The 27,031-nt window shown below is 42.4% G+C and overlaps 1 protein-coding gene and 1 long non-coding RNA gene across 3 annotated transcripts in view; one reads left to right on the top strand and one right to left on the bottom strand.

The window, feature by feature from the left end:
• EHD2 (EH domain containing 2) overlaps positions 1 to 15,046 on the top strand; it is a 77,883-nt gene extending 62,837 nt beyond the window's left edge. Inside the window, exons 4-5 of the mRNA XM_073598687.1 lie at positions 3,879 to 4,043; positions 9,706 to 15,046. Coding sequence (XP_073454788.1) covers positions 3,879 to 4,043; positions 9,706 to 10,242 — 702 coding nt within the window. The 3' untranslated portion in view covers positions 10,243 to 15,046. The remainder of the gene's footprint in view (positions 1 to 3,878; positions 4,044 to 9,705) is intronic.
• Positions 15,047 to 16,730: 1,684 nt separating this feature from the next.
• LOC141107756 (uncharacterized) overlaps positions 16,731 to 27,031 on the bottom strand; it is a 74,498-nt gene continuing 64,197 nt past the window's right edge. Inside the window, exon 5 of one of the 2 annotated variants that reach the window (XR_012235961.1) lies at positions 16,731 to 16,798. This is a non-coding gene — a long non-coding RNA (uncharacterized lncRNA). Of the gene's footprint in view, positions 16,799 to 23,838; positions 24,237 to 27,031 lie in introns of those variants that run through there. The other variant, XR_012235960.1, reaches the window with a different exon arrangement.

Genomic DNA, 27,031 nt, shown 5'->3' with positions numbered 1-27,031 from the left:
AATTTATGCCATCCCCAATACAGCAGCACACATGCTAAAAGAAAAAGGGGGCAGGACAGGGAGCTAATCAGGAGTTATGAATGCAAATGTCCCGGCAAAAAAACATACTAACTTCATCACTTGCTGCTCCTCCTCCGCTGTCCAGTCAGTAAGCTGGGGCTGGGAAGAGGACACTACTTTTATCTTTAACTGTAAGGTCCCTTTCAGACTGAGGTGCTTCTAAACTGCCCCCCTCTCCATTCAAATGAATGAAAAGCTCTTCAAAAGCGCTTTTGAAGAGCTTTTCAGGCGCTTTTGAAGAGCTTTTCATTCATTTGAATGGAGAGGGGGGGGGGGGGGGAGCGCACTGACCCAGTGTGAAAGCATTATTCATTGATTTTAATGGAAATAGGTTTTCGTGAGCTTTTGAGGCGCTATTAATGTGTTTTTTTTTGCGTGCAAGCGCCTGAAAGGCACATCAGTGTGGAAGGGGTCTTAGTAGTGTCATCCACCTGTCTATATGGCAGGGCTGTGTAAACCTCAGGAATAGATGGGGGGGGGGGGGATACAAATCCTATGGAAGTAAAACGGCTCCTTATGTATTTAGTGGATTGCTTAGTATTTTGCTTTCAATTGTTGAGCTGCTGCTGAACCCTAAATCTGTCCTCCATCTTGTCTTTCTGTTCACATGTATGCAATAATCTGTGTTCTGGGATGAAGACTTAAGCCGGCTATAGACGGTTTGAATCTCAGCCATTTCAGCAGGAACCGGTCGAGAATCAAACCATGTACGGGCAGGCTGAATGTACGCAAGTTGATCGCTTTTACATGGGATTATGGCTAGCAGCTAGTACAGCCGCTAGCAATCATCAATTTGAACACAGAACACAATGTCTCAGCGGGAGGGATTCCCCCATTAACAATGTCTGTGTTGATGGGGGAATCAAAAAACCCATAGTCGCAGGAAAGACATTCACTTCATCTATGGCGGGCCTTAAAGAGCAATTTCAGGGAATAAGTGAATTCAATCAATGAACTATTATTGGTACCTAAGAAACACTGCAACTGCTCTAAAGTTACTCAATTCAATCAGCCTGATTTTTTTTTTTTTTGTAATCCAATGCTAGATTTCACATCGGTTTGGATGGGTCTTTCACCCATGTGTTTTGTATAAAACTTTCCCTCCGCTTGATGAATTGCCAATCAGATTCAAACTTCCAAAGCAAGTTTGAATCTGTTTACTAACTGCAAAGAACTTTATGGTGTTGACGCTTTGATGCATAAGATTTTTGTATACAAAATGTCACCGGCCACTTATTAGGTAGACCTTGCTAGTACTGGGTTGGACCCCCCTTTTGCCTTCAGAACTGCCTTCATTCCTCATATCATAGATTCAACATGTTAAAAACATTCCTCAGGGATTTTGGTCCATATTGAGATGAATGCATCACGCAGTTTCTGCAGATTTGTCGGCTTCACATCCATGATGCGAATCTCCCATTCCACTACATCCCAAAGGTGCTCTATTGAATTGAGATCTGGTGAGTGTGGAGGACATTGGAGTACAGTGATCTCATTGTCATGTTCAAGAAACCAGTGGTGAGATGATTTGATCTTTGTGACATGGTGCATTATCCTGTTGGAAGGAGCCATCAGAAGATGAGTACACTGTAGTCATAAAGGGATGGACATGGTCAGCAACAATACTCAGGTGGGCCGTGGGGTTTAACCACTTCAATACCAGGCACTTAGACACCTTCCCGCCCAGCCCAATTTTCACCTTTCAGTGCTGTCGCAATTTGAATGACAATTGCGCGGTCATGCTACACTGTACCCAAACAAATTTTTTATCATTTTGTTCCCACAAATAGAGCTTTCTTTTGGTGGTATTTGATCCTCTGCGGTTTTTATTTTTTGCGCAACAAATAAAAAAAGACCGAAAATTTTGAAAAAAAACAAGTTTTTCTTTGTTTTCTGTTAAAACTTTTTGTAAATAAGTACGTTTTCTTCTTCACTGACGGGCACTGATATGGCGGCACTGATGGGCACCGATGAGGTGGCACTGACGGACACTGATGGGCACTGATAGGCGGCACTGATGGGTACTGATAGGTGGCACTGATGGGCACTCATAGGCGGCAGGGATGGGCACTTATAGGCGGCACGGATGGGCACGGATGGGCACTTATAGGCGGCACTGATGGTTACTTATGGGTGGCACTGATAGTTGGCACAGATGGGCACTGATATATGGGCACTGATGGGCACGGATGGGCACTGACAGGTGGCATGAATGGACACTGATGGGTGGCACTGATGGCACTGCTTGTTTGCAGTGATGCCCCTAAGGGTGGCATTGCTGGGCATCACTGCAACATGATGATGCCAATCAGTGCCCATTTGTGGGCACTGATTGGCACACTGGGCACATGTGGATGGCCATGGGGTACATACCTGGCCATCCACATGTTGCCCCTTCCCTGGTGGTCCTAGTGGCGATCCCTCGTGGTCCAGTGTGGTGATCTGCGGGGGGGCTGCGCTGATAAACAATCAGCGCAGACCCCCCCTGCCAGGAGAGCCGCCGATCGGCTCTCCTCTACTCGCGTCTGTCATATGACGTCCAGTCAGGATAACAGAATCACTTCCCGGACGTCAATCCGCCATAGGGCGGGCGGGAAGTGGTTAAAGAATGCTCAATTGGTACTAAAGGGCCCAAAGTGTGCCAAGAAAATATCCCCCACACCTTTACACCACCATCACCAGCCTTAACCGTTGATACAAGGCAGGATGGATCCATACTTCCATGTTTTACGCCAAATTCTGAACCCTACCATCGGAATGTCGCAGCTGAAATCGAGACTCCTCAGACCAGGCAATGTTTTTTCAATCTTCTATTGTCCTATTTTGGTGATCCTGTGCAAATTGTAGCCTCAGTTTCCTGTTCTTAGCTGAAAGGAGTGGCACCCGGTGTGGTCTTCTGCTGCTGTAGCCCATCTGCTTCAAGGTTCGATGTGTTGTTAGTTCAAAGATGGTATTCTGCATACCTTGGTTGTAATGAGTGTTTGTTTGTTTTTTTGAGTTACTGTTGCTTTTCTATCATCTCTGCCCATTCTCTTCTGACCTCTGACATCAACAAGGCATTTTCATCCACACAAATACCGCTCACTGGATATTTTCTTTTTTTCTGACCATTCTCTGTAATCCCTAGAGATGGTTGTGCTTGCAAATCCCAGTAGATCAGCAGTTTTTAAAATACTCAGACCAGCCCGTCTGGCACCAACAACCATGCCACCACGTTCAAAGACACTTAAATCCGCTTTCCTCCCCATTCTGATGCTCGGATTGAACTTCAGCAATTCGCCTTCACCACATCTAGATGCCTAAATGCATTGAGTTACTCCCATGTGATTGGCTGATTAGCAATTTGTTACCATGCAATTGAACAGGTGTACCTATTAAAGTGGCCGGTGAGTGTATAACCGACAGCAAGGATTGTGCAATGTTTAGGAATACTTCTACCTCTCCTTAAAAACAGGTGGGCAAAAGGGGTTTCCAGATCTTTGGCTATTAGAGTCACCATGTTCTGCAACAGTGCAATGTTAGTGTCCCTAGGTGTCTCTCACACAAAGAAACCCCAATGCATCAGTACTGGAGTCCACTCTGCATGTGAAGATCCTTTTTGAAATCTGACTGCATTGTGTGGCATAGAATTCCGTTTAAAGTGAATTCACTGAACTTTCTTTGAGTGTAAAAAAAAAAAAAAAAAAAAAAAAAAAAAAAATATGTATATATAATATATTATATTATAAAAAATGTGTGGGTTATTAGTAGCTGTTTGCATAAAAGAAAGTCTTGTGCTATTGTTCTAATGGTTAATGAGATTTTTGTGCTTATTACAGGTTCATGCTTATATTATCAGCTACTTGAAAAGGGAAATGCCATCCGTCTTTCGCAAAGGAAACAAGAAGAAGCAGCTAATTGCAGAGTTGCCTGTTATTTATGCCAAAATACAGCTAGAACATCACATCTCCCCGGGAGATTTCCCAGACTGTGCCAAAATGCAGGTAAGTGCATGCAGACTTAGGGGTGTATTTAAGAAAGAAGAATTGCCTAGCTATTCGTCCAGCACAGGTGCCACTACATTTGTTCTGTGAGAATGGGGCAAAATTGAAAGTTTTTCAGGCTATTACCTCCACCGGTTGAATGTTATTCATTTTTAATATATAGCGCAGTTTGAGAAAATACTGAATTATGGCCACTAGATGGCTCTGAGGATTATAGGAAAAAAAATACTGCTCCTCAGTTCCATCTAGTAGCCATAATCCAGTGTTTTCCCAAACTACTCTTAGAAGAAATAGAAGGAAACATTTGGTTTTGCCTCATTATTCCATAACAGTTGTACCAGCAGTTCCTCTGGATGAAAAAATATTTTTATTATAAAAATAAACCCCTTGGCTTACTGTTCAGTTACAGATAAACCCTAAATGCTATTTTCAATTGTATTGCTCATATTAGGTGCTTAGAATGTGGGGAGGAGGGGGTGCAAAGGAAATGTGTGGTTGTGACAGGTTTTCTTTTATCAGATCCTCTGTTTGTTTTAATAAAGCACTGACAGGGAGTGTATAGCCATAAATAGCAGCCACCCCATGATACCATATCTCAGGAGTAGAAAACAGTTCCATTGATTCTTGTGCAAGGTGCTCTGAAAAATCAATTTGATCCTCACAATCACTACTTGACAACTAGAAATAGAATGCCCACATCTCTGACTTGACTTATTTCCTAGCAAACTGAACTGTGCATGAACCTGTTCAGCTGGCTAACCACCAGCAATAGGAAAGCTCACAGTGCTGGCATTAATGGCATCCTGTCAGTAGGATACTCATTTCAACAACAACCTTCCCATAACATTATATGTGCATTTAATATATTTTAGGCATGATATTTACCCTGACAGGGAAACCCAAACTCATGGGGCTTCAGTAACTTTTTGACTGCTGAAGCCAAATTGAAAAAGTAGATATACTGTATTTATCGAACACGCATACAAGAATAGCTGCATGCAGGGAGAGCAACACAATACAGAGCATTGGATTCATATTTGCTCTGCCTAGCTGGGGCATCCAATACAATTTTATATGTCCTAGGGTGAGTAAAAAGCTAGTTTTCAATTTACTTTGAGGTTTCGTCCTTGTTTACAGGACAGAGAATAATGGGGTTGATTTACTAAAACTGGAGAGTGCAAAATCTGGTGCAGCTCTATCAGGAAACCAATCAGCTTCCAGGATTTTTTCAAAGCTTTAAGCGGAGTTCCAGGCTTTTTTTCAGTGTATCTGATGACTTTTATTGGACAGCCACTCACCCATGGTCCAGCGATGCGGTTGCCCAAATCCTCTGTTCTCTCCCCCTCCTCTCCGCGGCGCCATCATTGGAACTGTGGGCACCTGGCTGTGACAGCTTGTGGCTACATGGCCGGGCAATGGCGTCCCTAGGGGGGGCCCACATTATGCTGTGCCCCACCATGTGCCCCCCCCCCCCTCAATTTAAAAAAAAAAAAAAATTATTATTATTTTTTTTTTTTTTTACAAAAAATCAATGTCTAAGAGGAAGAGAGTCCCCAGTCAGCTCCTGCGGGTGATTCCTCCCCCCTCCCTCTGCTTGCTGACACTGCATAATGCGAGCGCTCACACAACCATGGCCGCCCGATCTGCTCCTTCCCCCTGCATCCTCATTGGCAGGGAGAAGAGCGAGTTGCAGGAAGGACTCCACCAGGACTCTCAGTTACTGAAAAAACAGACTGATTTCTCCCATCCTTAGGACAGGAGAACCAGCCTGTAAATTCCAAGAGATGCCAGACCAGCGCAGTCAATAGCAGGGGCAGGACAGCAAGAGGCGGCTGGGAAACCCCACAGTGCCAGAACATCAGGGCCCGGAGGCAAGACAACCTTTGCAACCCTGATAGTTCTCCCACTGCTTTGGACCCTTATATTTTCTTGGTATGCTGGTGACATATATCTCTTGTTTTCTGCCACCCTGGGGGGCCCCAATACAATAGGAAGGGAGCTCACTGCAGAACATGTGAAAGGGCCGTTGTGGGGTCGTAGTAAAGGGCCCCAGGATATATATAATTGCATTTTATAGTTGCCCCCCTACTTTTGTCCCTGTCCCCCCATGTGCCCCCCCTAAATATGAAAGCTGGAGACGCCACTGCGGCCGGGTGCGCACTGCGCATGCGAGTCACCCTCTCTGAGTGGACAGGAAATCTTCTGGGACTTGTGACGTGTCCCAGAAGATTGCCTAGTGGGGGGGGGGGGGGGCACCTAGGGGAAGAGGAGTAGTTGCTTAGGTGGCCAGAAGGTGGAAGCAGGAAGTGGGACAGGAAGTCCCACTCAAAACAAGATGAAAAAAAAAAAAAAAAAAAAAAACATGCCAATAGTGGCATGTCAGGGGGCGAGGAGTACTTAAAGCGGAAGTTCCACTTTTGGATGGAACTCCGCTTTAATTGATCAAACTGAAGTTAGAAGTTGATTGGCTATCATGCACAGCTGCACCAGATTTTTCGCTCTCCAGTTTTAGTGAATCAACCCCACTGTCCCACGATAGGTCTTCCAACATGCAGAATGTACAGTATGCAATATTTCTGCTTAATCGAGACGGAATGTTTTTTTTTTTTTTGTAATTCCTCTTGTTGCGGTACCCCCATGAGGGCAACTAATTGACTCTGTACCCCATTGATTACCTCGACTCTGCAAATCCTCCATTATCTCTGACACCCTGGGTTCCATCATCTTACCAACTATAGTAGTGAATAGAGACTCTCACAGTATTAAAGAGGAAGTAAACCCTGGCCCTGGTGGGTTTTACTTCCACTTTATTTCCCTGCAAAGGTAAAGCATAATGGGCTACTATGCATCGCATGTGTCACTTACCTGAAACCGAAGCCCGCAATGTCACTGTTGTCCCCACTAGCAGGGAGCGTCCATTTTTGCCCCTCTTTCTGCCGGGGCCACGAACTCCGGCTCTGTGACTGGCCGGAGTTGCGTGACGTCACTCCCGCCCATGCGCGCCGGAGCCGCCAGTCACGGCATGACCCCCTATTAGAAACGGCACGATGTGCCCTTTCTAAAGTGCGCATGCGCCAATGTTGCCGTAGTCATCGGCGCTCTGGTCTTTCGTAAATATCTCCTAAAACGTGGAGGTTTAGGAGATATTTCCAGAACCTACAGGTAAGCCCAAATATCTGAAAAAATAAATGCCCACGGCTGAACCAGGTATATGAGGTGGGGGGGGGGGAAGAAAGCGGGAAAGGGGGTGGGAGGGGACGTTAGGGAAGAGGGGGAGTAAGGGGCCAGGTGTCCCTCCTTAGAAGACAAAGAGAGGAATGTTTTTTTAAATAAAATGGCTGTTGCATGTTCCCCTTCAGCCAAGCTTTCCTTGGATGTGTAGACTTCCATAAAGCCTTGAGACTGCCACTGTGCACCGCCATCTTGGATGTGATGTCAGCAGCCCCAGCAGACTCAGAGCTGTCACTCAAGTGATACACTGTAGTATTTCCCTTTTGTTAAAAAGGAATTAACCAGACCGCGCTCTTACAAATACATATGATAAAATGAAGATTATATAAAACAGTATATGTACACAATTGCAAAGTAAAATGAAAAGTCCAGGAAAAGTCCCCAGTGCAAGTAAGTGACCAGAAATATATGGCCTCCTTTCTCAGTGAGGTCACAATACGCCTGTGTTTCCAACTGGTAATCTCCTAGGTGTGGCTGTTAGGATCTCACTCTCACTCACTCTTACTCCTCAATCCACTATGATATCCCGTACACATGGACAACTGTACACCACCGTATACTTAATAGCACTCCTGCGCCTTTAAGAGACTCTATGTAAATCTCATTTGCAAAAAGAGAAATGGTAAAGGAACCTTTCATAGTGTAGCAATTCACTTTTTAATGGGAAATGTGTAAAATTGCACTTACATTAGTTAACCACTTCCCGAGCGACGGCAAAGTGGCATGGCTGCGCCGGATCATGTACTAGGTACTTCTGGGTCTGGGGCGCGCACAGACGCGCTCCCAGCAGCCCACTCCCACTGTGATTATACACAGTGGGAGCTGGTCGGTGGGTACAGCAAACTCTCTGCCCGCCGATCATACGGTACAGAGGGTGAACGACTATCATTTTTTTTTTTTTTTTAGTACAGAAGGCATGGATCCTGTGTCTCTGCAAAGCAGGGGCACCAATCCATGCCTTCCCCCAGTACAAGCACCTCCTCTACAGTAAGAAAACACCAGTTATGCACACAGTTAACCCTTTGATCGCCGCTGTTAACCTCTTCCCAGCCAATGTCATCAGTACAGTGACAGTGCATATTTTTTTGCACCGATCACTGTATTGGTGTCACTGGTTCCCAATAAGTGTCAGCTAATGTCCGATTTGACCGCCGTAATATCGCAGTCCCGCTATAAGTCACTGATCACCGCCATTACTATTAAGAAAATAAATAATCAAATAAAAATATCCCATAGTAGTTTGGTTTGCGCAAAAGTTATAGCATCTATAATCAATTTACACTTTTATTGGGGGGTTTTTGTTTACCAAAAATATGTAGCAGAATACATATTGGCCTAAATTGATTAAGAAGTTAGATTTTTTTTTTTTTTTTTTATTGCATGTGTTTTATAGCAAAAAATTTAAACAATATAGTTTGTTTTTTTTCAAAATTGTTGGTATTCATTTTTTTTTTTTTTTTGTTTTTATAGCAAAACAAATAAAACCTTGCAGAGGTGATCAAATACTACCAAAAGAAGGTTCTATTTGTGGGAAAAAGGGGCATGAATTTTTTTGGGTACAGTGTCGCATGACTGCGCAATTGTCAGTTAAAGTAACACAGTGCCATATTGCAAAAAATGGCCTGGTCATGAAGGGGGGTAAATCTTCTGGAGGGCAAAAAAAATGCTCAAGCCTATAAAACGAAAACCGGAAATGCTGGTTTGGGCTCCACCTGCATTCCAAAGGCCGTAAGGAAGGACACGTCACTTCACTTTTCCTGGACTATTTATTATGGACTATTAATTTTAGTGTGTGTATGTGTGTATATATATATATATATATATATATATATATATATATATATATATATATATATATATATATATATATATATATATATATATATATATATATATATATATGTGTATATAATGTCTATATAGAGTGTGGTATGGTTAATTCCTTTTCAACATCTTTACCTCTTCTGAGCTTGGTGATGTACAGTATATATGTTGGGTACATGGTAGACACATTTATTTTATTGTATTTTCACATATATTTTAGGCAAATTCACAATTGTTGAGCAGGTGCAGATTATTAGCTTGAGTATAGCTCTTTCATAAGAGGTTATGTATGGCGGTGAGAGGAGGGGTATGGGACCTTGGCCAGCACAGACAGTGCTATAAGTGTATAACAAATGAATACAGAATCCCAATGGACAATAATTGCTTGTTTGCAAACAAGATACCTAAACACGGAAAGCAATAATAGAGATCAAAAAGAAGGAATTCTGTTTTTTAAATGTTGTTTTTATGATTGTCAGCCTGGGAGCAGGGTAAAAACATATGTGTCATTTTTAACTTTAGTTGTAAGAGGCCTGTAATGTTATTAATTTTCTTTTATTTACATTACATTTACATTTTTATTTACATTTTTCAAACCATTTAACAGGAGCAGCTAATGATTCATGACTTCACAAAATTTCATTCCTTGAAGCTAAATATGATTGGAATTTTGGATGAGATGCTTACAGTTGACATTGCAAAACTTATGCCACTGCTGAAGCAGGAAGACTTGGATACCACTGACAATATGGTACAAGGTGGAGCCTTTGAGGGAACCCACAATGGTCCCTTCATTGAAGGCTTCATGGATGGCGCCTTTGAAGGCGTTGACAATGAAGACTGGGTAGTTACGAAAGACAAGCCTAAATATGATGAAATCTTCTTCAACTTGGCACCCACTGATGGCAAATTAACTGGCACCAAAGCCAAAAACTGGATGATAACCACTAAGTTGCCCAATTCTGTACTAGGTAAGATATGGAAGCTCTCTGACGTTGATCGCGATGGCATGCTGGATGATGAAGAGTTTGCCTTGGCAAGCCACTTAATCGAAGTCAAATTGGATGGGCATGGCCTACCCCCAGAATTGCCTAGATACCTGATCCCACCATCCAAGAGGAGACAGAAAGGTTCTGCTGAATAATTCCATCAAGTCATGTTTTCTTGCTCATAATTTTTTTTTTTTCTTCAAACCTTCCATTGTTGACAGTGATAAACATAACCTTTTACGTGCTTACAAATGTAATGTCTGTCGCCAGGGCAGGTTGACAGGAACATTGTTACTAACACAAGCGAATTCTCTTCAAATACACTGTCTGCTTGAATATTACAATAAACTTCACCCTATTCAACTTCAGAAGCCCAGAACACTGTCATCAACTGGCAAGAATAGTATAATAGTGAAGACATTAAGCCCCTTTCACACGGGCGGATAGAATTCAGCTTTTAGCTGCGGATAGATCAAGTTATCTACCGAAGTCAAACTCACACAATGCTTTCCTATGGCCCCATTCACACACTGCATTTAGCAACAGTTTTGTTACATGGGGTTTGGTGCGGTTAGAAAAAAATTAATTTGACTGCGTCTTGGACCGATTTATTGCATCTATCTGCACATAACTGCAGGTAATCGCAGTGTACTATTTCACCTGCAGATAGCAGCGACAACATGGAAAGAAAAACAACAGGAAGAATGTCAGAAATGGCAAGAATGTTCCAACGCAGCTAAACGCAGCCGCATGTAAATCGCAATGTACAACTGCAAGTGATCGCTGTGCTTGGAGTCTTGGAATTTCAAAATAACAAAACATGCTTTTAACAGCGGCAGAACAGCCGTCCGTGTGACAGCGGCCTTAAAGAGACATTCCACCAATGTCCCACTAAGGCTCCTCAATAATACAAAGAACCCCTGTATATCACTTCCTATAGACCACTTGTAACATTACTTGCAATGTTCTGCACATCTTTTTGTCCTATATTGTTTGATATATCCAGTGTTCCATACCCCACGCTAGAAAATAACCATTGCTGTTTATATCTTTTGCTTTTCTCACTGAATGAAAGTTGAGCTGCAGGTCACCTTTTGTGCCTTTATTGCTTTAATATAAAATTAAAATTTATATATACTGTATGTATGTATACATGATTGCTAAGTAATACCACAGGGAAGCTGTGGCCAAGGAGAGAATGAATGTAACTGAAAAAGAGAGTATTTTGTAATGCGAAAAAAAGGATTGTGGAAAGAGATACATTGGAAGAGAAATGTTTCAAAAGGTTCAAATGGATATGAATAAAAAAAGATGTATGGATTTTCTCCTCAACTGACGCATTTTGATATTCGATTTTACAAACCAACATCTACCAGTTTCTTTAGGCGTTATCCCATTTGCTGTGATTAATACTTGAGGGTCTCACTTCACTGATAGATGTTTTTGTTTTCATTGACCTCACAGAGAATACAGCTTAAGACTCTATGGCTGAGGGGTAAAACGTGGAGGAATTATGACAGGGAGATTTCTTGCCTGGGCTCCTAAGGTAGTCAGAGCATTTAGGTTATCAATACTTGCTTATAAAAAATAAATTTCAGGTAGACAGCCTATTAAAGTTTTTAGTTCTCCCCAGTTTGAGTTTCGAATAGTCGTGATCACCTCTACCTTCTAATACCCCTGGAAGCCTCCAACGGCATGATTATTCTGCAGTTGTTTTTGCCTCCATCTCTCCCCACAAGAGAATAAGGAAGCAATCACCCACTCAAAGCTGGAGATCTAAAACGGAAAATGTTATCATACTTGCCGTAATTTTCCTTTCCTGGTGCCTATCCATGGCAGCATACCTGGGATAGGCTCTACCCCGGACTCCTCCCCTCTGGATAGTGAATACATTATAAAAGTGACACCCATAACCCCTATAGCATTCTCCCATTATATCGAATACCACGGAAGGGCATGTATGCTGTCATGGATTGGCACCAGAAAAGGAAAATGACGGTAAGTATGATACAATTTTCTGTTTTCCTGGTGCCTCCATGGCAGCATACCTGTAAAAAAATAAATAGCTAACAACAGGGTGGGTACTGCTCATAAAGAAAAATGTATTAAGGAAACGAGAGAGCTGACTCAATTGCCCTTCTTCTGAACTCCACTGAAGTGAGTGCCCCTGGATCAATCCTGTAATGGTGCATGAACGTGTTTGGGGATGACCAAGTGGCCGCTTTGCAAATAGTCTCTAGAGAGACATTAGCCCTTGCAGCCCAAGATGAAGAGACTGTCCTCGTTGAGTGGGCTTTCACCGCCGGAGGATCCATCCCTCTAGCCCTATACGCTTTTTGGATTCGCTTACAAATCCAGGAGGCGATAGTTCTTGATGCGGCTTCCTTCCCTCTGTTCCTGCCCCAAGGAAGTATGAACAATTTGCTTGATACTCTAAGAACTCTGGAAATGTCCAATTCTTGCAGTGAACCTGAGTGCGGATCCGTAAAGGTAGGTAGCGCCCAGGCTTCTGAGAGAGTGGATTGACAAGAAACTTTAGGATCAAAACCCTGTACTGTCCGTAGCTCCACCCTATCCGGGAAGAAAGATATGTGCTCATCTTCTGCCCCAAAGCTTGTAATTCTGAGACCCTCTTCCCTGAAGTCACTGCAATTAAAAAGACAGTCTTGAGCATCAGGTTCCATTAGGGAAGCGGATTCTATTGGGGCGAAAGGCTGAGACATCAGACAGTCCAGGACAAAGGGCAGATCCCAAGCAGGAAAAGAACGCTTTACCGGTGGTCGGATTTTTTTTGACTGCCCTGAAGAAATGAATGATGAGCAAGTCCTCTGCCTATCTTTTTTTGGGTAGCTGCCGCCACCTGAACCTTTAGTGAGCTTAGACTGAGACCAAGGTCCAGGCCAGCCTGTAGAAAATCCAAGAGTAGTGCAGTGGAAGGAATTGTGGGATCCGAGCACTTGTCCGCCAAACAGTTTGAACTTATTCCAGACTACACATAATTCGTGGAGGGTTTTCTGGCTTTCAAAAGAGTTGAAATCACATTTGAAGAGCAACCTAAGGATTGGAATTTCTCCCTTTCAACATCCAAACATGCAGATTCAATTTGTGAGGAGCTGGATGCACAAATCTCCCTTGAGAGAGAAGTTGAGGTATCACCGGAATTTTGAGAGGGCAACAAGTACCGAGGCAGATTCCCCAGGGGAACCAAGGCCTCCTCGGCCAATATGGTAGAATTGCCACCACTCTGACTGGCGCCTTTATCAACCTGAGCAGAAACTTCGAGATTAGTGTTTGGGGGGGGGGGGGGATGCATAGGCTGTTTTGCATTGCCACGGGCTCGAGAGGGCATCTACCGCCTCTGCACGAGGGTGAGGCAGGCGGGAGAGAAATCTTGGCAGTTTGGCATTTATTGGTGAGACAAAAAGGTCGATTTCTGGAGGATTCTGTAGACTCCTGATCCAATTGAAAACCGAGGTGTGAAGAGACCAGTCATTGTTGTCTTAAATTCCGAGACAGATGATCTGCCTCCTCGTTCAGTTGACCCAGAAGGTAGACTGCCTTCAAATCCAGTAGATTTCTCTCTGCCCACAACATAATGGGCTCCACTTCACTTCTCTCAGTGAAGGGATGCTGTGGGTTCCCCCCTGTCGTTTGGATATACGATACTGCTGCCCTGTTGTCCAGGCGTAATAGGACTGGCTTCTGATGTAGATGTTCTCCTAGACTCACTAGGGCTAGATAGGCTGCCCGTAACTCCAAGACATTGGAGACAAAAAAAAAATTACTACCCCTTTAAAATGGCCAGAGAATACTAACCATGAGCAGCCAATACTGAGGCCACAGGAGCATTCAGGAGAAGGACCTGCTGGGGTTAAGCCTAAGAATAACTAAACCCTACCTGATCATAAATCGGGCAAGGGGAAGCGGGAAATGCATGTCCCTCCTCCCTCGTTCCGGCCCTGACGCTCCCGTCCTAAGTAAGTGAAAGCAATAGGGCCTCACCCATAGGCAAGATGGCTCCAAGAGTGTCAGTTGCCTGCGCATGCGCCGGGCAGCCGGAAGCGTCGCTCGGCCAATCGGAGACCACGGCGAACCCAGAAAGGACCAATCAGCGGCGCGTTCGCGCCTCAGCGCTCGCCGCACAAGGGACGCCATTGAACCTGGCAAGGAGAGGGGACAGGTGTACAGGCACAAAAAAGAAAAAACGGATACAACATAGTACGCTAAGGCTATAGGAAAGGAAGCCCTTACCTGCCCACACAGAGGATAGCAGCCAAGCAAAAAATGCAGGACTACCGTTCCAAGATTGGAAACTGCTGCTGCCCCAAAAGACCCTCAGAAGGGGCTCTCCTCTTATCAGCGCTTTTAGCAGCCCAAGGAAGGGGACCGCATCTGGGAGAGGCTTGAACCCAGACAGAAGCTGCACATGGCAGAGGTAAAGACACGCAATAACACTATCCATCAGGTATGAGGGAAAAAAAACGAGAATGCTATAGGGGGGGTATGGTTCTCACTTTTATAATGTATTCACTCTCCTGAGGGGAGGAGTCCGGGCAGAGCTTATCACAGGTATGCCTCCATGGAGGCATCAGGAAAATGTTTCCCCCATGAGGGCATGCCTGCAGCCATTGAGCACAACTGCAAATTCTGGTGCGAATGTCTCGCAAACGAAGTCCTGGTGACACAAGAATTCAGCAAGTGATTCAACATCCAAGTACAGTTTTGGGTGGAGATAGATTTTTAGTAAATCAAGGTATAAAAGTTGGAAAGTCTTTGCAAGATCTAATCACTCTTGAATCATGTCCTAAATCCAATTCTAACATGCACATGTGACTACTATATAATACTGGTGCTTATAAATGAAGTACACCCACTATTGGATATTAATATATTTCAAACGCAAATGTATTTCTGAGCTAAAAAGTCTGAATTATAAATAAAAAGTGTTTATTATTAAAACATTCCTTCAGAAAGTTATTTGTCCTACTACTTTGCTGATGATTGTCATTGAAACATGTTTGACAAAGCAACACTTTTGCATCTGAAACATGTTTGACAAAGCAAGACTTTTGCATCTGAATTCCGAAGTTAGGTTCACACTGATTCAAAACAAATAAATTTGTAGAGCAACTCTAAAAAACTCATATTCATATCAATTGCAAAATGTCCCATGGAGGTTGGTAAATAGCAACAGTCCAACATCCGAGTGTGACAGATCTGTCCTGGAGCTTCATGCATCCATAATTCCACTAAAACACCAGTGCTCTCCTCCACGTGACCATGCAATCTGCTCACCTCCACGGTTTGACCCCTTACCATAAATAAGGTCAAAAAGCGCTTTTTCATCCGCTCCCAGAGCTGATGCATGGAAAGAAGCAGGTCCCTAGTTGACACTCTCATATGGCTCAAACGCACATAAGATATGCAAAAGAGAAGGGAATTTATAGGGCTCATTGTATTCTATTAGTACTAAAAACAATGGGTATTAAAATTCTCAGAAATAAAATGTAAGCTGACTTCATCGTTAGGATTTTTTTTCTTTTTTTTTTTTTTTTTTTTTTTTTTTTTTTGAGGTTTACACTTATGCATTGCGATTTTGATCCGATTTCCAGTGCAGTTGCAGTGCGACTTGATATGATTCTGATGCGAATTTGATACAGCTGTGATTCCTGTGCTGGGGAAGAAAACCTGCTGCAATCGTTTGACAACAGGACAGAAGATTGAAAGCAACTCCCTTGAAGTCTATGGACTACAGAATCGAACTGCATTGCTCCAAAGAAGCACAGGAGCCTTTCCCAAAGTCGGATCGAAGCTGCACTCCATTTATGTGAACAAACTCTATAGGAACCAATGTTATTTCCCTTGTCATGCAATTCAGTGCAATCCAATTCACATCTGAAATCACATCACTGTGAACCTGGGGGTTAGAGTTCTCTTGTAAAGAAACTCCTTGAACTGGTAAAGACTTAAAGGGATGTACAAAAATAACTATTGGGGCTGCTACTAGTTCTCTGGGTGTCGTGTTGAATCAGTGGCTCCAGTATCTTCCAAGTCATTAACCTAGAATAAGTATGCAAACTAGCAGCTGTGACTCTGACTTGACTTTCCGGATTTGAATGCTTGTTTCGGATCAGTATCTGAAAATGTATTTAAGCAAGGATCCGACAGACAACTCAAATGATCAAAGTTTTGTCAACAAAGGCAGAATCTAAACTTTTGGTCAGTAAAGGTTTTACTTTAATGGAAAACTGCAGTTATGAAATTACTGCGTATGGCTGAAGAGAAAAATGGAAATTATAAGAATTGAACAATGTGCTAACCTGCCAACATCCTACATAACATTATTGAGAAAAAAAAGCAAAAAAATGCACTAAAGGGACGCCCCCTTGGACTTTGAAGGGCAGGAGGAAGTAAATGGAGAATAGATAAGTGTAAAAAGCACAAGGGTGCCAACTTTATTGGTATACAAAAGTAGAAAAATTGTTTCAAAACTGGAAATAATTCACTTGAACAACACAGTGTACCAATGATAAACATAATAAGTTATACCATATATATCACCCAAAGCTGTTGATCCAAAATACTGCTCAGGATGAGTTGAGCTCAATTTGAATTTTTCAGCATTTGTCCCGACATGTTTCGGAAAATCGCATTGGAGTGTATTTTTCCTTCTTCAGGGGAGATTTATAATTGGGTGTATTATTGTCTTATCTGTAACACAAAAATATATATGTATAGCAATGTAGACATAGTATTGTAATAGAAGCATCAAATTGTAATTTAAAGAGTGTTATATCATATTGCAAAGTAGTAATATAGGGAATACTTGCATAATAATGACTCATTGGGGAATAGAGAGATAAAAACAGCAAAGAGGGGTACATGCTGGCTGCATGAGTCCACACACACACGACATAGAGTTTGTCCATGTGTCTATAGGCTGGTTACTGAGACGCATTCACAAGGGTCGCCTGATTTCACAGCAGCGATCTTGCCACTGTAAGGGCAATCATAACAGGAAGGCGATTAAATCAACCTCTTCTTGTTACAGGGTAGTAAAAACAAAGAGATAATAGTAAATTGTAACAAACACTTGGACAAGAGGCCATGTCTGTACAGCGACTAATGTAACTGTTATTTACCTTAGGTTTAGAGCATGATATGCGGCTGACATCAAGGTGGCGGCCAGTGAACTGACACAAGCCACCCAGGTGTCAGCATTAATATACCTGATCTGATTGGCGTAGGCCAATCAGATAGTCCACTCCGTCTGATCAGCTCCATGTGTTGCAGCTGATTGCGGAGGTCAGAGCGTCTCTCTGACAGGGGAGTGCGCGGCGTAGCCACGCCCAGAATGCCAGAAGAGCGTGATGACGTCATGCGTTACCGGCGGGGGCACTCACCGCTAGTCATGGAAACGGCGGCAGAGACGTAGATAGGCTCCTACTGGTGCAATGGGGCTGGGGCCCATTGGTATAACTTATGATGTTTATCATTGGTACACTGTTTGTATTGTTTAAGTGAATTATTTCCAGTTTTAAAACAATTTTTCTACATTTGTATACCAATAAAGTTGGCAAACTTGTGCTTTTTACACTTATCTATTCTCCATTTACTCCCTCCTGCCCTTCAAAGTCCATTTTTTTTAACAGCCCATAAACTCCCCTCTGTTATCCTATGTGTCCATGGATGGATGTGTCCATGGATGTTTTTATCAGAAGTGGAGTTTATGGGTTGTTTTCCGAATGCCATAAAATGGCATTCAGGAGTCATTTTTCTGACCACCAAAAAACTCCAAATGCTCATAAATGCTGATAACCGTAGATAAACGCTAAAAAACGTGGCTTCACCAGCATTTTTAACATTTTTGATCCATTGAAAAAAAAGTAAAAACGCTAATAAACACTATTGCTAAAACATTAAACTTTTAAAGACTCACTACAAAGCTACTGGTGTTTTTTTAATGTTATTTTAACGTCCAGTGTGCATGGAACCTAAATGCTGGTTTAAACCTTGCCTACAGGGTGTTGAATCAGGGCAGTGGTTCTTACCCCATTCACCTCTAATGTGCACCTTGGCAATGTACAGAATAATGTACGTAGCAGATCTTGCTCCCCCATATCCCAAGTACTAAGGGCTGCAGGGGTGTGGAAAACTGAGTCAATAAACAGTTACTAAGGTTTTAGAAAGCCAGTTGTAAAACAGACAAATAATATTTGGCTTTGATAACCCTTTTACGGGTCTTTTGATGTGAAAGCTGCACTCCAAAAGCAAGCAGAGGGCAACAGACAAGTAACCAGTATTGCCCATGGCTCTGTGCAGTTGATCTTTTTCTCATTACTAACTTACTATGCCTTTTGCTGCACTGTGTCTCTGTGTGGAGGCAGTCATCTTGATTGAGAAGCAGGTCCTTGATTCTGCATTGAAGAGCTGCCCCTCTTTTGAGTGGTAAGAGTATTCTCAAGAAGCAGTAAAAGAGGTGGATAAAGAACAGATCCACAGGAGGAATGAAGCAGAAGCAGAGAGGTCCTTGCACTGCGGGTCTTCAGGTACAGCTTTAATTCATCCCTAACTATTCAAGACAAAAGGGTATATCTGTTTATGCATACGCATACATTACATTTCTAGATGCTCCCTATAAGTATACTTGGGAACTTTCTGGATTTTGCTCAGAGACGTTGGCTTTTGAGTCTGGTCACTGTGCTGTCGGGAGCTTCCTCTGGCTCAGTCACTAAAGCAGTAACAGCCTCCCCTCACTCGTTCCAATGAAAAAGTAATCCTGCTGGGAGTTCCTTCTGGCTCCACTATGCAAGATTGGTGCTGGACCACCTGGACTGCTGAGAAAACTGAGACCTGCTGGTTACAACTCTGGACACTGAGATCAATACTAGCCACTGATGGGGACACTGAGATCTGTAGTGGCCACTGCTAGGGACACTAAACAGAACTAATATTTATAGAATATGTCATTCTAAGGCCTCTTCCACATGATGCGGATCCGCTCAGCGGAGTCCACCAGCTCAGCAGGAGATCGCTCCGTTGATCCCTGCTGAGCCGGCGGATGACAGGTACGTCTCTGCTCACTGAGTGGGGAGGGACCTGTCAGAGCACCGCTGATTCCTATGGAGAGATCCAATGAAAACAGCATGTCCGTTTTCATCAGATCTCATCTGATCCGATCCGCCAAGACCGATCGGATGGCGGACGGGTGTCAGCGGACACATCTCTGCTGAAATCCGTCTCCCCATAGGAGTCAATGGATGGCCCGCTCGGATCTGCCTGAAAAACAGACAGGTGGATCCGAGTGGGCTTGCCGTGTGAAAGGGGCCTTATTGTCACTACTATGACTTTAGCTCATTTGTTGCCAAAGTATTCTAACAGTTGCCAGACTGTATCAGAAATGTCCTTTTTTCATCATCTGTACTGTCAAGTCAGGACATTTTTCTTTAGAGGGTCATATTACTATACTTTAATCTCTTGCAGGCCTGTCACTGTTAAAGAAGAAGTAAAGTCTGGTTGTTTTTTTTTTTTTTTTTTTTTCTTCCCTGCAAAGTAAAGGCATAATGTGCTAGTATGCATCACATAGTGCAAACGAAGCCCTCGTCGTCCCCACTGGAGGCCGCATCCATCTTTGCCTGTCTTCCTTCCGGGCCATGGACTCCAGATCTGTGCCTGGCCGGAGTCCGCCTCTGATAAAACAGCATGGGCTGCCGTTCCTTCAGAGCGCTTGCGCCAATTACATCATCGACGCAGTATACAGTAAATATCTCCTAAATGTAGAGCTGCACAATTAATCGTCAAAAAATCGCAATCTCGCGTCAACCCCCCTCACGATCTCTGTTGCAGAGTTTGCTGATTCTTTCATATAACAAGTGGAGAGAATTATCTGCTCACTCAGCTGTCAAAAGAAAACATCCGGGCAGTCTGCCAAGTTTTTAATATGAAACATTGTAACTAACTCTTCCTTCTTAGATCAAAGGGATACACTTCTGTTTGTAAAGAAAAAATTTCTGTTTGTAAAGAAAAAAGTTTTCAACAACGTGTAAATGCAGGAAGTTTAACCACTTAAAGTCTAAATCTTTTTCTGACACTTCTTTCTTAAGTTAAAATCAATATTTTTTGCTAGAAAATTACTTGGAACTCCCAAACTTTATATATATTTTAGCAGAGACCCTAGGGAATAAAATGGCAATTGTTTCAATATTTTATGTCACACGTTATTTGCCCAGCGGTCTTTCAAATGCAATTTTTTGGGAAAAAATACACTTCAGTGAATAAAAAAAAACGAAAACGCCGCGAGAATCGTGCGAGAATCATGATCTATCTTCTAAGCAAAAAATCGTGATTCTTATTTTAGCCAGAATCGTGCAGCTCTACCTAAATGGCGCATGTTTAGGAGATATTTACAGTACCTATAGGTAAGCCTTATTCTAGGCTTACCTATAGGTATAAACATACCAGGAAGGTTTACAACCTCTTTAAACCATACGCTGTTTGCTCCCATTTCAGCTTGTCGTGCTCTGTGTGCTGCTATTAGTCCCTCCCCTTTCATTGACCATCACCCAATCCCAGGCTCAACGTCATTCAAAGGTATGGCTATAAGATAGAAAATCTTCACTTTTTGAGTTTAGACCCTTTATGCTCTAAAATATCTAACATACTGTATGTAAATAGGCAAATGTATTTATAACTAGTTATTCAGTAAAAAAGAGCTTTTAAATGTGGGCGCAGTTAGTAACTGTGTAATGTAGGAGGAATACAGGCTTGGGAATATCCTCCAATGAAAACAGAAACTTGGCAAACATTAAAAAAGCTAAAAATGTTGATAGCAACTAAATTAAATGTGGGAACTGCCATCAACCTTGAGCAGATCTAACATATTTTTGAACTTTTATGGACATACACATTATAGGAGTTATATAAATATAACTCCTTAGCTCTCTATAATTTATTTCCCCAAAAGACTCTGACTAGTACATCTGTGTAACCAGTCCTGAACTTCAGGGCCTATCTTTGACTTCTGATTGATCCTCCTCTGCCTATTTCTTAAAAATAATGGACCTTATCATATCTATTTCAAATGATCACTCCACTAAGGTTGGTAGAAGCATATCAATCTCTGAAGTTGCTGGGAACACAACCAAGAGATCTCTCTTTTGCGTCTCTAAGACCATTAGGGAGTCACTGATCCATTAGTCTTTATTTTTAAAGAGGAACTGTACTCTGGAAGCTGCACCCAGAAAAAGCTGGCAAAGGACAATAGACTAGTCACCAGCATTGCCTGTGGTCTCCATGTTTTCCCCATTAGTGACTTACTATGCCTCGTTTTGCACTGTGTCTCTGTGTGGAGACAGCCATCTTGGTAGATTCAGGGCTTTTGGTTACTCATGTCGAAGCCTCTAGCAAGAAGAACAGAGCAGCACAGTAGTGAAATCACCATATCTCAGTCCAGAGGCAGCAGTGGTTTAAATCTTACACTGCAAATATACAGCTAGGGTGCTGTGGGCAGAGAAGTGCCTAGGCCCAGTCATATACCAGGAAGAACTGTGCTATTTTTCTAGAGGAATTCTAGACCATTCTCAACATTTTTCATGGTATTGCTTAGGAATTATTAAAGTGGAACTAAAATCACTGATTTAACTGTTACCATTACTAGTAAGATTATGTTAGCTCTCAACAAAATTGCTAAAGTGATACTAAAGGAAGATGTTTTTTTTTAAATAACAGAAATGTTATACTCACTTGCTCTGTGCAATGGTTTTGCACAGAGCAGCCCTGATCCTCCTCTTCTCGGGTCCCCTGCTGGCGCTCTGGGCTCCTCCCCCCTGTTGAGTGACCCTTGCTATGGGGGCAATCATGCATGTTCGCTCCCAAGCTCCACCCTGTGTCCATTGACATACAGAACGGGGCTCAGCTCGCCCCCTCCTCACTGGCTGTGACTGACAGCAGCGAGAGCCAAGGGCTCTGTATCTGAGCCAATGAGGGAGAGAGCTGGTGGAGCCCATTTTCTCGTGCATAGAAGATTTTACCTTTCTAGAAGGCTGAAGGTTTTTTATCTTCATGCATTCTATAACTACTTTAACCCCTTGACGTGGCTTTATGCAAATATGCGCCCTCTCAACGCCTGGTCCTTAGCGCCGAGGGGCCGAATATTTGCGTGAACTGCTGCCCATACACCTGTGCCGAGAGCGCACGTGCTGCGCACTCCCGGCACAGTTACCGTCGTCTAACCAAAAGATTTCGGATCACGTGACTGCCGTAACAGCCAATCACAGCGGTCACGTGGCCTTAAGCTCCCGGGATCATAACCCTATTAAAGGGCCGAAGCTAAGAGATTAAGCCATCAAATTGATGGTGTCATAGCTGATCACATGTGCAGCACCATGGAAACTGGTCCATGGTTCGGTTTTGTCTTTATTTCTATTTACAAAATGGTAATTGCTGTTAAAAAAAAAAAAAATTGGTTGTGTGGGGTACAGAGCCACCCTAGTCCCCAGAAACTCTGTGTTATTCCCTACAGATAGGTGACCATCCTTTATCACACTGTGATGTTTGTACCATTCGATTATGTTTTGGGAATGTTTATTTCTACTCTTTTTACATACCAGTGTGGTGGTCTCTGTATTTCCACATGCTCTTCCTTCTTAAATAAAGAATTTACAGAAAAAAACAAATCTAAATGCAAATACCATTATTTAAATGAAAACACAATAAAGCAATGCTTGTTTTCATTTATGCACATAGACGATTATAATGTACAAAAAATACTGTAGTCTTCTTGGTCATCCCATTGTGACAAACCCATAAACGAAACATTTGTTTCAAATAATGTTATTTACTTTTAGATCTGGAACATGTGCACAATGAGTGGCAACATGGATGAGCGCAGATCGCCTGCAATAGTATTGCCACTCTGAATAGAGAACTGGCAGTTTCCCTGGGTTTTTCCAGCCACAGCACGACTTTTGAGAGAAAAACAAAAGCACACATAAATAGATGTTAAACTGTTGCATGCTAAGATAAAATTGAAAGTTTAGGATTTATTGTGACTCTAAAGCCTCGTACATACGATCGGATTTTCCAATGGGAATTGTGTGATGACAGGCTGTTGGCAGAAAATCCGACCGTTTGTGCGCTCCATCAGACAATTGTTGTCGGATTTTCCGCGGACAAATGTTGGATGGCAGGCTTTAAAATTTTCAGCGGACACCGGTCTGTTGTTGGATTTTCCAATCGTGTGTACACAAGTCCGTCGGACAAAAGTCCAAAGTACAAACACGCATGCTCGGAAGCAAGGATAAACCAGAAGCGGTCGGTCTTGTAAACTAGCGTTCATAATGGAGAATTAACATTCGTGCGCAACAAATTATGATATCTCGAAATGCAGCGCACAATTCTCTTCTTCTTTAATGGGATAATAATGAAGCTGCTTTGCTGGTGATACTGATGGAGTTCTGGCAAACAAATTTTCAAAGCCTTTTTTTTCTAGTGATATCAAGAATAATATTATTATGCTTGTTGTTTTGTTTTTTTTTGGTGCAAGTTACCACAACACCATTATCCCATAGTTTTAAGATCAAAGATACAACTATGTTGGTGTCCTTTGTTACTTTTACATTGAATTTTTAAAATTAAACTGCCTACTCCCAAACTGTCATTTGACATAAAACACGTAGTCAAGTATTATTCTCCACAATTTTTTTTATCGTGCATTAAAAAAGAAAACAAATAAAATTAGACATGCTATCTGCCAATAGAACTTAACCAAAAAGTGCATTCTATACATCCAAAAATATAGAAAATACCAAATCATTATTCAACCAAAAAAAAAAAAAGCCGCATGCATGTGTCCTGCTTCCTAATATAGGGGGTCAACAAAGCCAAGAGCTGGTGAAAGCAGGGGTCCGTCATCCGGAGATAATTCCGAAAATCATCCGGATTATTCTCCTGGAGCTCCCGCAGTAAAGGCAAATGACATAATTGTTCACGATTATTAAAGCAACCAATTTTTGGTCCAAGAAATCCTCCTCCTCCTGTTCCTGGACTGGACTTGGATCAAAGCAATAACTTCAAGGCCAATAATAAATAACACGTTATCTCCTCCGATTCCGCAACATGGCTGGTTGACGAACGGCTGTTCAGAAACTAACTGAAAAGCACGAAATGAAAATGAACACTCACCAAACTTCTACTAACACGAAATTAGCAGAAGGAGACCAAAGGGTGGCGCATGACAATTGAACTTCCTCTTTATTGTCTCGTAGTACATTCAGTACGTCACTATGTTCGTGTTTGTTGGCCGAAAATTGTGTGCTGATTGTATGCAAGACAAGTTTTTGGCCAATGCCCTTCGGACAAAAGTCCGAGGCTTTGTCTGCGGAAAATCCGATCGTGTGTATGAGGCTTAAGGCTCCATGCACACTGGGCTTAAAAAAATGCCAGTCCCCTTAGCAGAAAAAAACGCTCATATAGAGCATTTTTGTACACATGTTTTGGTGCATTTAGGAGTATTTAGCGCTTTTTTTTTTTTTTTTTTGCTTGCCAGAAAGCTCAAAAACGCAAACCAGAAGGGTTTTTTTCCCTGCCTCTGAACACTCAGCTTATAATATGCCTCCAGTTGTCCTAATGTGCATGGACACATAGGATAATATTGAGCTGCTTCTACAGGCAGAACACAAAACTCGTGTAGAAGCAGCAGTTTTTAAGCCCAGTGTGCATTCTATTTGATGCTAGGCCTGCTGTGAGGTCCCTAATCCCCTTCCTAGAGAGTTAGTAATTTTTCGACCCATAAAATACTTTTGATCATCGTGGCTGCCATCACAAGACCACCCCAACCTCCTTGTTCAAACTCTACACTGGTAGTAGCCAGGTAGTAGTAGCTCACACTCATCACTTTTATGTGCTCAGGGATTACATTTCACAGTAGCGAACATGTTATGAATAGCGTGTCGCTGCACATGGAAAGGAGCTTTCATGACAATATGCCTTCCATTATTGTAGGTAAGTAAAAAAAAAAAACTTAACAGAAGTTTTAAAACAGCATCTGGAACTTCCTCAACAATTGAAGTCCCATTAACCTTTGTAAAAAAAAAAAAACCTCCTGAAAGTTTAACCTCTAAACAATTTTAACCTTTTGTTCTATTTTGTAACTATCATTGGAAATAAAAACATTCTACAAGGTTGTTGATGTGCAATGTGTACAGTATATAAATATATATGTTTAATATGCTTGGCCACTTTCCAGAGCAGCCAACACCCAGAAATGTATGTGTCCATGTATAAGGTCTGTTGTGCCACAGCAAACTGTTCTGTCTCCATTGTTAAGTTTTAGGCTGTCTGCCAGGCGCGTTGGGAACATGTTCACAGGCAGGGTCATGTCTGCACATTATAAATTGGAATTCCATGCACAGATTTAAAAGGCCAACTCAAGGCAAATGTTTTTTGTTATATTTTAGACTGAGTGGAGAAGGGTTATGAACTCTCTTGGGTTTGTGCCCCCATCAGGTGGATTCCACTTCATCTCCTGTCCAGGTGACAGAAGCAAAGAAAATTATGGAAAATTTCTCCAGTAGGAAAAGAGACATCAACGAAAGCAGTTTTTGTGCATAATAATAATGGTGGGGTTAGAGACTGTCATATTTTTATTTCCGTCTGTGTTGTGGAGTTTAGTAAAATAAACCTGTGGAGAGTTCTAACCTTTCTGCAATATTGAAAATTTTATTTTATAGCTGGAGTTGACATTAACTGCTTGCCGACCAGCCGCCGCAGTTGTACTGCGGCAACATGGCTCGGCTGCGCGAATCACCGTTATGTTACATCGCTTCTTTATTTGGCCACTATGGGCGCGTGCCCACTGCTCGCCCCCGGAGCCAATGCGAGTGCGGGCTCCCGCGATTGCTTGTGACACGGCGAGAACACAGAGATCCCGGTTCTCTGAGGGGAGAAGAGACTGATCGTGTGTTCATACAAAGTATGAACACCGATCTATCTCTTCCCCTAGCTAGTCCCATCCCCCCTTCAGTTAGAACACACACTAGGGAACACAATTAACCCCTTGATCGCCCCCTAGTGTTAACCCCTTCACTGCCAGTGACATTTTTACAGTAATCAATGCATTTTTATAGCACTGATCGCTGTATAAATGCCAATGGTCCCAAAAATGTGTCAAATTGTCCGATGTGTCCGCCATAATGTCGCAATGGAGATATTTGCCAGCACACCATGGAACGACATAGATGGCATCCAAACGTGTAATTTATTGCATGATCACAACACAAGGAGAGTGCAACGTTTCAAAATCACACAGGACCCCTTCGTCAGGCATGTGAAGATCACATCACATGCCTGGCGAAGGGGTCCTGCGTGACTCTGAAACGTTGCACTCTCCTTGTGTTGTGATCATGCAATAAATTACACGTTTGGACGCTATCTATGTCGTTCCATGGTGTGCTGGCAAATATCTCCATTGTTACTTTAACCAGTATCCAGCTGGTTGTTGCTGCAGCACCCATACTCGTGAGCTCATCCAGGAATGTGTGCGATGGGAATATAAAGTATCGCCATAATGTCGCAGTCACGATAAAAATCACAGATCGCCGCCATTACTAGTAAAAAAAAATTATAATAATAAAAATGCTATAAATCTATCCCCTATTTTGTAGACGCTATAACTTTTGTGCAAACCAATCAATATACGCTTTTTATTACCAAAAATATGTCGAAGAATACATATCGGCCTAAACTAAGAAAAAATTTGCTTTTTTTTTTTAAAAAATGGGGAAATTTATTATAACAAAAAGTACAAAATATTGTGTTTTTTTTCAAAATTGTCGCTCTTTTTTTGTTTATAGCGCAAAAAATAAAAACCGCAGAGGCGATCAAATACCACCAAAAGAAAGCTCTATTTGTGGGAAAAAAAAGGACGTCACTTTTGTTTGGGTACAG

The sequence above is a fragment of the Aquarana catesbeiana genome, linkage group LG09 (genome assembly GCF_042186555.1).
Source record: "Aquarana catesbeiana isolate 2022-GZ linkage group LG09, ASM4218655v1, whole genome shotgun sequence".
Classification (NCBI taxonomy): Eukaryota; Metazoa; Chordata; class Amphibia; order Anura; family Ranidae; genus Aquarana; species Aquarana catesbeiana.
This window is presented reverse-complemented; position numbering and strand designations above follow the sequence as displayed.